The following is a 13043-nucleotide window of genomic DNA, read 5'->3' as shown; positions in this document are numbered from 1 at the left end:
CTCAGAGTTGAATACCCCCACTCTCATGCCCCACACCTACCCACTCCCCACCAGGGTGCCTTATTTCCTTCTCTCTGTCATAAATTCTTTAAAGCTTCTGCTTTTAGCTTTTTCCTTACCTTTTACTTCATAATCAGACTCCTGCCAGTAGGCTCAAGAGCTTTTAGGTGATTTCTTCAACTTTACTCTGGCATGTATCACACTCTCTTAGGGATGAGTGTCAGTTATTCCTGATTATAATAGCTTCCTGATTGTAAGTTATTCCTTATTATAATAGCTTCTTCATTTTGTCTTCCTTCTTGTCATAGGGGTATCAAACATCTAATAGTTATAGATGCTTCTGGCCTCTGCTGGCTGGTGGAGGGGAGAAGTCAGGACTTGTTCCTGCAGCTGGTTTTGTTAGCTTACGTGCTCATGTATGTACACAGTGACATGCAAGTGCTGCCTGAAAGGAGAGATTGTGCTGTGTGCCCACAGCTCCTTCCTGGGAGCAGGTTAAGTCAGAAATCACTGCAGTTTTCTTTCTCTAAAACCTGTATTTCCCATACAGAGCACAGAGACAAGTATACCTTTCTAAGCAAATAAAAATGACATGGGAGATTTTCGTGCCATGATCTGACTTCATTATTTAGCCTTAACAGCCTTTCTGCCTCTCACTCCCATGGTGCCTTTTGGTCCTCTTTCTTTTCTTATCAGCCTGTACAGTCAGGATCTCATTGCTTCCATTTAGGATGGCCACAGGCAGCTCAGCTAAAGCTGCTGGCTGGGCTGTAGTCATTTGCTGTGTATTGTAATTGTTGCTGTTTTGTGCTTCACTCCTTTTGCATTTCTCACCATGCTGCATTAACATGAGTGCTTCTGCAACTGCCTCGATATGTTGACCCATTCCTTGGCTTCCTGCCATACTACATGAAATTCAAATTTCTTCACTTGCCCCTGCAAGAATCAATATAGTACCATCATTAAGCACATTTATCCTTTCCTGATTGTACCTCCTCTTTTGTTTTGCTAATTCCATTACAATTTTTATATACTATTTGCTTTGCTTTAACTGGTACTTGCATCTTTTGTCTTCTCTGAATATCAGCATGTACTAGAAATAACTTCTGCTTGCTTAGCCTGTCTCTTTTCTGTCCTGTTGTTAAGTTCTTGTTCCCTGTTAATAGCTGGGGTTGCCAGTCTGAGACCAAGGCAGAAGGAAATGATGATGTCATTGCCAGGAATAGTCACTAAATCAGTGTAGAGCAAAATTTCTGTGAGCTCGTGTCTCTGCTTAAAGCCTCAGGGCACTGTTGTAGAGGATAATTTAACCATTTTTTAATATTGACATAACTGAAGAGTTTTCTGAAGAGGCTTTAGGAAGCTTGCAGCTCTCGTGTAATTGGCTCATAAACTGGCTTTAACTACTAATGGATTAACTCCTTGTCCTGTGAGAACAGGATGGCTGTCACCCACTTTTTAGTCTGCTCTCTTTAGTACAGAGTACAGATGGTACTCTGTAAATTGGTGCTTTTAAAGGTCTTTCTAGAATGGGTATTGGAAAGCAAATGGGATGGTTTGAGCTGTAGTATGGAGGGCAGTTCCCATATTAATAGCAGGAAAAAAGTCTGTTTTTAAACTTCTAAGAAATGTAGATGTTTAATGACATGAGAAGTTTGCAGTTTATTTGAAGTAATGCTGGTTTTATGGATGCATATGTGTTGCCAGTATTTCTTCCTTCCATTTAATGAAGTACGGGTTTTTGCATTGGATGTAGTTTTATTGTAATATCTGTAATAGGATTTGGTAGAATGAGGAAATAGGGGCTGTGCTCATTAGCTTTCACTTGTTTTCTATATCTTATTTGTTGGCTTTGTATGAATATTTGTCCCTGTTTTGCTATAAAATATCTTTAGTAAAATGCCTGGGAAAGAAATTTTTGCTTGAACTAAGACACTAGCAGTTAATTCCTTTTCCTTTGCTCTCTCACAATGAAGTCACCGTTGCCAGTCTTGTGTTAGCAAGAGTTTTGTGTGTATGTGTGTGACAGAAATTTTGTGCATACAGAGCTTTCCACTTAAGACCAAAAGCTACTCTGCATGCTGCATGAAGCTGCAAAAATAGTTGTAGTTCAGCTTGAGAAGGAATCTGTTCAGGGTAACACGGGTTTAAGAACATGTTTAAATTTGTTGGACTATGATGATTTTCAACTGAACTGGAAATGGGGAAGAAAAAGTAGTGCTTACATAGGGTTGCAGCTGTAATCTCAGTTTCAAGGTTTCTATTGTGCTTTTGTCATAGAGACTTTGGGGAGTATTTCTAAAGGGGAAAAACCAAAATAGTTGCTGGCACAGCCTATTCCTCTGATGTCCTTCAGGTTGATCAAAATGGGAGTAGTTTCGAGTGTATAAATATATTTTGTATATAAATGTTTCAGAGTCAATGCTTCAAATACTGTAAAAGTCTTTATTCTAGGGGAATACACATTGAGTAAACTGCTGGGCCAGGTGAAGTGCTCTTTGTTTGAATGGGGCAGGGTTTCATTTAGTGCCACAGACCTTTGTGGCAGAATGAGTTGCCACATGAAGGCGAAAATAGCTCCAGTAACTGTTAATCCTCTCAAATGTTAAGGAGATGGCAAGTGTTTATTTTTGCTTTATAAGACAGAACTTGTTTGTTCACCGAAATAAACTCAAAAGGAGGGAGGGTATTATCCAGACAAGATAGGGTACTGCTGGAGTTCCTCAAGGAGAATAGTTTTCCTGGAGGGGCAGTGAGAAGGGTGGGCGGCTGGACTGGAGACCAGCAGTGTGGATGAGGACTGGATAAAAACTCTCATTTCAATTTTCATGGAGAGATGAAATAATGTAGTGGGAAAATGTCTTAAGATCATTATGATAAAGCAAGTACTGATGTATTTTGTTCAGTATGGCTTTATCTACTTGGACATTGTTCCATCCTTTCTTCTCCCTGGTTCATTCTACTATGGTGGCATGGTCAGTGGTCACCAGACACTACACAGTGCTGTAACATTTTCTGTCTGTGTGGGCCACAACTTGAAGGTGAACCAGGGCACATCATTGCAGGCAATTCCCAGGATGTGGGAACTGCTGTCAAGAGGAAACTGGTCTGTTCCCAGTACAAAACAGCATTCAGGTGAGAAGAATAGTAGGAAATCTTGTTTTGGTACAAATAGATCTCTTACAAAAGTCAAGGAATAGGGACTTTTGAAATAATCTTTTACTGGAGTTCACTTACTGGGAGTGGGCATGATCCTTTGGCCTCAGATGATCATCCAGAGGACAAGGACTTGATTGAATATGTGTATTCCATATTCCTAGCCTCCTTATTCCCTGGGGACATGGACAAGTTAAAGTCATAGTGTGAACTGGTAAGAAATTTTGAGGGGGTTGGGACATAATAATTGTAGTATTTTTGATGATAAAGGCAGTGGAATTAAAAACCAGAATGAAGTAAACTGTAAGAATTTTTGTCTTACTCCAGAAGAAACTGGCCACTTTGTCAGCTTCTTGACAACAAAGGGTTGTGTGTGTATGTTAAATCCTCAGTGGACATCCAGTAGATTACTTTGTGGAAGCGAAGGGGAAGTGCAAGGCTTGTCTGAAGGTGCACAAACAGATGGAGCATTTGGACAGACTCAGCCCAGGATGCTGACTCTGAGTCTGTCTAGCACATGAAGAATGATGAGAGGATGAGAGCAGTCATACAGTGACACACTCTCCTGGCCTCTGAAAATTTCTGATTCAGGGAATTTCTGAGCTAGACTTGGCACCTTTCTGCTTATTAGTGGTGAATGTACTTTGTCTGAATTACATTCAGACAAAGCCCCTCTGAAACATGTGAATATAACTGGTTTATTAAGGCTGTAATAAAGGGAATAAGAAGGAGGCCTGGCAATAATTCCTGCTTGCAGTGGAAGGTGTCAGTTCACTGGTCTGAGAACAGCTGCCATGTGCCCACCCAGATGTGAGGTTGGCCAAGGTGCACATGAAAGTTCATCATGCAGCATTACAGCAAAGTTCCTCCTAAACCACTGGGAATGAGAAGGGAGCTCAGCTTGTGGTGCAAAGCTACACCAAAAGAAAAGAGTATTCAGGAATGATTTGAACATTGCAAGGAAGGAACACCACCTCTTTGCTGTTAGATTAGGCAAAAAGACTGCCCTGCTTTATTATTAAGTTAGAGTAATAGCCTTATTTTATGCTCCATGAGAAGCCCAGTCACAAGGAAGGGAGTATTTAGAGGTATTCTGGTACCTCTGCAAGACAAAGTACTCAGGATAGCACATATGTTACAAAATTACTCTAGTGAGTAGAAAAGAAAAATTGGGAAGGAAAAAAAAGAGAGTTGGGAGATCTAGAGAGACTTAAGAAGCTAAGTCATATACCCAGCTCTGGCAAATGTACTTTACCCAACAAGTACTTAGCATAAGCTAAAGATGCATTGTTTTGATGATAGTTCTGACAAATCTACCACAAGTTTGCTTTTAAGTTGGTATTTGTCTGGTCAGGCTTACCTCACAAAGTACTGAGTGTTCAAGTAATCATTAGATCACTTAGAGCAAGCAAGGAGGAAGTCTTTTGTCTTTAAAATGATGCAGAGCAGAACCTGAGTATGGCCAAAAAAGTGTTTTATATGAGGTGGAATGAAGTCTCAAGATAACAAAATGAAAGAGAGGTAGAACAAGTGAAGGCTGGAAATAGAGGAATGATAAGATAGATGATCAAACTTGCTGAGTATCTATATTGATCTCAGAAGCCAAGCAATTAAAATATATGGTACAGTGATAGAAAGCAATTTTTTTGAAAAAAATGATGCATTTATTTTCTCTTGAGAAATCACAGTGAGAAAACAGTCCGTTTTGAGAAGGAGAATGGTGTGCTGGTCCCTACTCTAAGCTGAAAGTGGGGAAACAGCTGTGCCTGAGTTGGTAGACTGGAAGTGATTTATTCTGGAATACAGTAAATACCCATGTGAGTTTTAAGAGCAGCAGTGTCCCTTCTGGTTTCTTTTTTTGGTCTGTTTTTGCCTTGGTTGTCCATTCTGACACACAAGGAGGCTGATGACACATGTGCATCTTGAACTAATCACAAAGCCTGTAATTTCTAAACAATTTTTGGAGTTCCCGGGCAGGAGCATGGAATGCCTGTGGGCTTAGATCATTCTGATGTTGCTCACCTGTGTTAAGGCTGATTTTGAGTATGTTTGTGTAGGGCCTGTGTCAGAGATTACAGCCAGCAGTGCCGGGTCGGCAACCCAGAGGCAGAGGAAATGCCTGTAGTGTCAGGTATGAGCTACTTAGTCTTTGTTGAAAAATCTCTTTATTTTTTTCAAGACCTTCTGCTCCTGCCACCCTCTCAGCTTCTGTAGACACAAGGGCATGCTTATGGTATGTTTTGGTTTTGAGGTTTTCTCTTACCCACTGGGAATTTTCCATAGCTTATTTACTCTTCTGAAGGTTTGGTCATGAACCACACTGAAAACTGAACTGCCTTGTTTCTTGAAACCTATTAATTTTACAAACCACAAGCAAAATACAGTGAGGCAGCTGCATTGAGAGTTTTCTCCTATGACCCAGCACTAACCTTAGCTCTGCCCAGCCAGGCTCATTCTGCCCCAGCTGGACTCCAGACAGCTAATGGTGAGAAATCACCAGTTGGGTAGACAAGATTCTGGCAGCCACCAGACATTTTTTTTCTCTGGGGTCTGATGGGTTGACTTGTAATTCTTGAATAATCTTGATTGTCAGGGCTTTTTTTCATTATTCTAGTACATGTAAGTTAATTCTGCAGGTGAATAGAGCAGGGGCATTTTATTTTTACTGGCTTTGTTCACTGCTTCCCACTATGCCCCTCTTTCCCAAGATCATACCTTTTTTACACATTTTTTTTCTTTTTCATCTAATCCAGGTATGAACTGTCAATCTAAATAACGTGATGGCCCTGTGGCATAATTGAGATTCCATTTTATTGTCTCTGAGAAGCTGACATTTTGTTCTAGCTCTTTCCTTGCTTGCCAAGTAAAGCCAGTGTTTTGGTACCAGGCTGGGAGAGAGGATATTAATTTATTTAGCAACTTTCCCATGACTGAAGAAAATGGCTGTAACAAAAGCAGCCCTAACATTACAGTATCCTGTAGGAGATACTGTGAGGAGAGTGTTCTAACTCGAGTCAAACAGACCTGTGCATTGTTGAATTTTATTGTTTCTCCTCATAATGCTTTATAAGAAACAAGAACCAGAATGAAAGTCTCTCCAAACACAGCCTTCCTTCCTCAGAATCCTGTCTTCAGTCTTTTGACTGCTTTCTTCAACATTCTTAAACAATAACTGTTTTTAAATTACCTGAAAGGCTTGTGATGCAGTCTGTTGCTGTCTGCTTCCTGTTTTCCCACATTTTGTTTCTTTCAAGGTTGCTTTTGCTTTTCTAATTCCAGAAGCACACAAAGAAGCATCTTACTCTTAAGTCATCATGACTGCACAAGAACATCTGTGTATTTTGTTTTTTTCTTTTTTTCCTTTTGTTTTTGCTTTTTCCCCAGAGAACAGAACAACTACCCAACTGTGTAAAATGCCCCTCTAGTCTAGCCTAGTACTGATGCTCTCTGGTGAGTGATACTTCAAGTGGTGTCATTGCTCCAGTGTTGCACCCTTCCTGATCACCAGTTTGGGATTTCCTGAGCTGAAGGAGGCTTCTGGACCATTAAGCTTTAATAGCTGCCTAAAAACCTATACTCCATGAGTTTCTGTAGTGCTGATTTTAATCCACATATTCTTTCAGCCTCTACAACACCACATGGCAATAAATTTTGCAATTTCATTGTGTAGAAAAAGTACTTCCTTTTGTTTATTTTTAAACCTTCTGTCTGGTAATTTCATTATGTGCCCCTTAATTCTTATTTTGTGAGGAAATGTTCTTCACACCATTCATGATTTTGTAAGCTGTTTGTGGATGGATAACTTCTGTTTTCTGAGCTGGAGAGTACAGCCCTGGCAGAGCTGTGGGTGGTTAGAAGCCATCTGTTGTTCTTCTCCATGTGTTCTGGAGAGCACACACAATTCAAATTATAGGTGCCCAATGATGTACATTGCTGTGTTCTCCCCAACCAGCTGGTGATATACTGCTTGCCTTTTTAACCATTGCTGATGATGGATGTGATAACACAGGGCTATCCACAAGAAAAACCTTCAATTCTTCTATGTGGCAATATTAGAATAGATTCTGTCATTGTACATGTGTACAGTTAGGATATACATTTTTTTTTTGGATGGGTTCACACTTTTCATGATTCAAGTTCATCTGTGATGTTTTTTATTTTCTGTTTTGTTTGTGTAGTGATTTGCAAACTCTCTATGTTCTCAAGTGTAGATTATGCTCTCTCTAGGATCACTTTCTATTTTCTACACACTCTGGAAAGAGCTGCTTGTACTAAAACAGGAGCCATAGTGTCTCTGGCCACATGCTCTGACTGTTTAAATTTCACATAGTTCTTCTCTTATGGATGAGAGCTCACTTGGAATCCATTCATCAGCAGCAGAAAATTGGCTGACTGCTATAAAGCCATTGAGTTACTATTTCATTTTAAGGAGCTTCCAGACTGCTTTAAGGAAGCACTGGAGCACAGGAGTTCGGTTTGACACTGACACTTGGTGTACAATTGTTCTGTGAAATAGGAATGTGTTCAAGCCACATCTGCCATCCTAAAAGAATTACCAGTAGTCCTGCTGTGGCTCACTGGCCAAGTGTTTCTGCTGTGAATGTGGTTCTGTGGTCCTGCTAGTGCAAAGACCACTGGAAGGAAAGTGGTCTGTCCTTTACTTGTAAGAAAATCAAGCTGCGCCTGCCTCTCCGTGAAAACTTTCTGCTGGTACTTACTGGTTTTTCCTCCTGCATTGACAGATACTCTGTCAGAATGCTACAGTGTAAAGTTCCCCATAATGTTCTTTCTGTTCACATCTGCCCCTTTTAAATTTAAAAAGTGGCATCTCCTGTACAGTTTTGAGTATTTGTATTACTACATGTGCAAAAAAACCCTTATTCTACACTTTCTCTGTAAGGTAAGCTAGGTAAATTTGGAGTAGGATTTGATTGCTTGAAAACAGGCATCTGGTCTATTTATGAGGCCTCTGAGAGATATGGAGCTGTCAAATTTACATGTTTTTCATGGGTACCTCCTGCCTCTGTGGAGCAGCATCAAGGGATGGTGGAAGAAACTAAGTATGCATTGCATTGAGGCAGCCAAATTACGTGTTTTGTGTGTTGCTTGATGCTGAAGGTTTCTGAAGCTTACACCATGGGTTTCCAGCTGGTGCTGGGATGGAATTTGTGGCTTGAATTTCACTGTTTGTGTTGTAGCACTCTGTAGTATCAGATATGTGCTTAAAGTAGGTGGCTTTGGAGGCTTCTAGATTCTGTCTCTGTGGATGGTGAACTTGTAATGAAATAATAGAAGTCCAAAGATAAAAGCAGCACATGGCCTGTGCAATCCAGGCTTTTCCTAACTCTCTCTGTTGTTTTGATCTATGAGTCCACTTGCATATCCAGAAAACAGAACATGATTTTGTACTAGTGTTAGTGAATTAGCAATGAGGAGTCGACCAGGTGAGGGCTGTGCAATTGAGAAGCCTGTGAGTTGGTGCATTACTGGGGGCTGTCTGTATTCAAAGATAGCTACCTAGCCTTCATTCTGAGGGGCCATGGGTTGGACAATTCAGCTAGGAATGTAATGTATAATTTCAGCTACCTTTGTGTGCCCCTTAGTGTGATGTTCAGTCTTCTTCTTCTTGTAGTGCTGTGTGAATCTGTCTCTAGATTGCCCCTTCTCTGGTACAAAAATTATTCCTGAATATTACTTACTTTCTCCCTTTATGCAGGGTAAGTAATAATAGGTCTGTAGTTAAACTGTATTTAAAGTCTACACTATATGTAACCAAATAACTTGCCTTGTGGATAAAATTGTGGAGCACTATCTGTTACTGACTTATTTTCTATCACTCATCCTTACATTCTTTTGCATTGACATTACCATCACTGAAAACAGTAAAATGGCTGTTACTTTGCATGTGATGCCATAGCACCCAGAATTTTGCATGATACTTCACATTGCAATGATGGTACTGCTCACTTGCCCAGAGAGCTTTGTGGTTTGTCTTCGCTGAAACTTTGCAGTTAAAATTGTGCAATTACATCAGCCCAGCAGGTTACCTGTTGGAAGCAGAACTTGTTGCTGGAGGGGGAGTTCTGGAAACTGGCTTGTCTGTCTTTGTTTCCAGCTGGTGCTGCATTCCTCAGTAGGTTTTAACTTCTGAAACATGCAGCATTTTTTTAAGTTTTTGGGGGTAGTTGTGTTGGGTTTTTTCTTATTATTATTTTTTTCTTCCCCAAAGAGATGTTGAAATGAGAGTGCGAAAGTGCAGCTTTCCCACCATTATGTGCAGCAAACCCCAGTTTGTTCCATTTTTTCCCTCCAATGTCTCTGTTACTACTTGAGTGCAGAGCTGCTGAACATGGAGAAGGATGGCTGTGTCATATGTCCTGGTCTGTAATTAACACAACTTTATAAATAAATAAGCCCATGCCAAATTTTGCAAAAGCACTGAGGTCTTCATGAATGTTATTTTGAGAAATTATTTAACTGCTTCTGGGATCTGTGTGGGTTTTTTCTTATATTTCTCTTACAGAATAAATTCTGGTTATGTATTTTGGTGAATAAATTGTCACAGAATTTTAAAGTGCTGACAGCTCCCATCTTGACAGCAGACTCCTACTTCATGAACCTTAAATTGCTGTGCTTGCATAATAAAAATCCTTTGAGTTAAGGCTTTGCAGTAATTTAACAGTATTTTTGACCCTTATTAAAGTTAGTATTTAAGAACAGAATGTGTTGTCAAGTTCAAGTATAAATTAAATGTTTCTGCTTAGTGACATTTCAATTCCCTAGTGTAAAGTGTTGTGAAAAAAAAACCTATGAACACGCTTCACTTTTATTTTCCCTCCAGCCTCTTTCCATTAAATTAATTTATTTGTCTTCATTTTCTTCTTTTCTAGAGTTTTGGAGTGCCAAGGGCTACCCATTGTGAACGGGCAATGTGATCCCTATGCCACTGTTACCTTAGCAGGACCCTCCAGGCAAGTATTGCACATTCAAGGGCTTCCATTTTATAAGGGTGGTTTCTGTTTCCTTTGTCTATTAGAAATTTGCTTTCTCCTATGGACAGCTGGGAGTATTTAGACACTGCTAGAATATGTTAAATGTTGGGGTGGGTGTGTGTATGAGCTACTGAATTATGCTAGAGTAAGTGATTTGAGACTTGTTTCAGTTTTGATTTATGTAAAGATCTGAATAATTTGAATATCCCAGAGTATATAATTTGTGGTTAGTCTTAATTTATGCATCTTCTCACCTCACAGTTGGAGGCCAGTTTTTGAGCAAATTCATTGCCTAATTTTGGGCAGGGTGGAAGAGAAATGTGAATACATCAACATCTTGCCGAGTATGCACGTTTGCATGTGAATATTTAAGAGTGTCTTCACTTTCAAGGTGTGACAAATTAATATGTATGTCAAAAACCCTCAATGGCTCAGTCCTGTAATTTGATATATGCAGACATAATATCATGGATAAAATTTGGAATGAGGTTTTAGTGATGAGATGCTGCATGATGCTCTTCAGTTTAAATTTGGGATTCAGTTTTCCCATCTGTTATGAAAATTTTCTGTGCTGTTGGATGTCGCTGGTTTTTCTGCTTATGTAGTCATCTTTTATGTGTGTGTCATTTTAGAAACCAAACAGTTCTGCTGTGACCTCAAAGAATCAGATTTGGTAGCATCGGTTATTAATGATGTTTTAGAACATTTTGTTGCAAATACTATAAATAAGAAGCATTCTTACAAATATTTACCTTGCTCACAGAGGAGTATTTGAGCCTGTCTGTATTCTGCATCTTTGTCTAGGTGTGTTGTGCCTTATCTCCATTAATGGACTTGTATATTTGACTTGTACACTTCATTTTAAGCCTGTAACTGGTTTCAAATGACTGGCTGGGTGGCTGTTGACTGATTGACTAACTCTTGAATGTCTGAATTTACCTTTGTCTGCTTCCCTATGCCCCCAGTCTGAATAATGTATGACTACTGATAATGTACTTCTTCAGAATAAGGAGCATAGCTTTATCCTATTCCTATCTGGGTTTTGGTGGGGGGAGAAGGCTTGCTTCCTATCTCCAGCAAGCAGCATGCAGCTTGTTCCCATTCACTGCTTTGTAATTGCTCAATAATTGTGCTGCCTTAATCACCTCCCGTTCTACATCCTGCTTCCCAGTCCCCTCCCAGATGGGTTTATCAGTAAAGAGGCTGATTGGCAAGTGTGACTGATGAGATGGGGTTGGCAATCTGTGCTGTGTCCTGGAGGAGATTAGTGTCTCTTATCTCTCAGCTTCTCCTAGGAGTAGTGGGATATTCTTAATCTGTACATCATTCTCCTCTCTGGATTTTCCAGTGCCTCTCATTTTAGAGTAGGAAAGCTGCTTTATTCAGCTGCAATTATGCAATGACAAGCATAAAAATTTCAAGAAACATGCTGCTGTTTATGATGTGATTTGTACTTGGAGTCATCAGACTTCCTGACAGAAACTCTTTCTGTGCCTTCCATTATAGATGGAAAAATATTGTATACTGGTGGACAGGCCCATTGAACTCACATGGGAAGTCTGGAGCAGCACTGGGAATTAGATCCAGCTTCCCTTGACCTCTGTGAAATACACAGAATTGTCCAATGAATATAAGCAGTTACAAGCTATATAAGCAGCTTTGGTGCATGAGAAATGAACGATAGGTTCTGGGATGAAATGATTAGTAGGTCAGTTTTCCACATGACTGATGTGCCTCTCCGTCTGCATCTGTTTTATCTGTGCCTGCAGAGCTGTAGGGTAAGATTGGTGACACAGGACAGCACACAGCTTTTCTCTTGTAGGTAGTGAGAACAAATCAAGCATAGGTTCATAGCATTTGGAAGCCATCAGACAGCTGTTGGCTGGCCTGTGAGAAATGCATTGGCTGGCTTGAGCCCAGCAGTCAATGTCTGTGTTCTCAAAGGCAGGCACAGGCGGGTGGCACAGCCCATGGGGGATGAATGGGCGCTGCAGAGCTGGGTCAGGCCTGCTGAGTGGTTGGGAGGAGGTCTGCCACATCTTACACCTACAGGACAATAAAAATAGAGACTTCTGCTCAGCACTGGTCATAATAATCCACCACTATATTAACTAAGTGCTGCTGGTGCTGCAGGGAAAGGGATGCTCATACAGCAATAAAAATATTCTTACTGAAGAAACCATTCTGGATTTTTTGATTGTCACTGAAAAGCAGTGATTGATTTTTCAGACCAGAATCATAAAATATGACTCACAGAAATAGCTATGCTAGTCTTTGTCTCCTGTGTTTTTAGGGTATGAGGAATTTTTGAGTCACATCAAGACTGAGACTGTCCTCCAAATGTTGCTGCTCAGAGCCCTATTCTTGCCAGTTTGTACAGATAAAAGATTCTACTGTGTCAACCAAGTGAAAGAATAAGGGTTCAAGGAGTTGTGTTTAAAACGGGATAACAAAATGTGATTACTGCCACTTTAGAGAACTAGGAATGCATTGAATCTCTCTCTTCAGTGTGTGCAAGTGTCTGTGCCTTGCTGTGCTGGAGCCACATGGCATTCCAGTTTTATCAGATAAATCAAGTGGCTGGCTATTTCCCCTTCAATGGCTCTCTCCTAGGATCACACTTCTACTAATGTTGTTTCTTACCTTTTTTTTTTGTTTTTGTTTCCTGAATTCAGATCAGAAGCCAAAAAGACTAAAGTTAAAAAGAAGACCAACAATCCACATTTTGATGAAGTGTTTTATTTTGAGGTTGGTATTTCAAAGGAGCGGGTGATAAGCTGAAATACTATACTGTGGATAGTTGGCACAGCATCCTGCTCCATGTTGTGCCAGCTGTCATCTTTGAAGGCTGTTTCAAAGCATGGTGTGGGTGAAAGAAGTACCCAGGCTCAGACT

General features: G+C 40.2%; 1 protein-coding gene across 1 annotated transcript in view; it reads left to right on the top strand.

Annotated features, from left to right (window-relative positions):
• Nucleotides 1-13043, top strand: part of RASA3 (RAS p21 protein activator 3) — a 92220-nt gene that overhangs the window by 48376 nt on the left and 30801 nt on the right. Inside the window, exons 5-6 of the mRNA XM_014306626.2 lie at nt 10047-10127; nt 12824-12896. Coding sequence (XP_014162101.1) covers nt 10047-10127; nt 12824-12896 — 154 coding nt within the window. The remainder of the gene's footprint in view (nt 1-10046; nt 10128-12823; nt 12897-13043) is intronic.

Source organism: Geospiza fortis, unplaced genomic scaffold (assembly GCF_000277835.1).
Source record: "Geospiza fortis unplaced genomic scaffold, GeoFor_1.0 scaffold192, whole genome shotgun sequence".
In the NCBI taxonomy this organism is placed as follows: Eukaryota; Metazoa; Chordata; class Aves; order Passeriformes; family Thraupidae; genus Geospiza; species Geospiza fortis.
The sequence above is the reverse complement of the archived record's forward strand: the minus strand, read 5'-3'. Positions and strand labels throughout refer to the sequence as shown.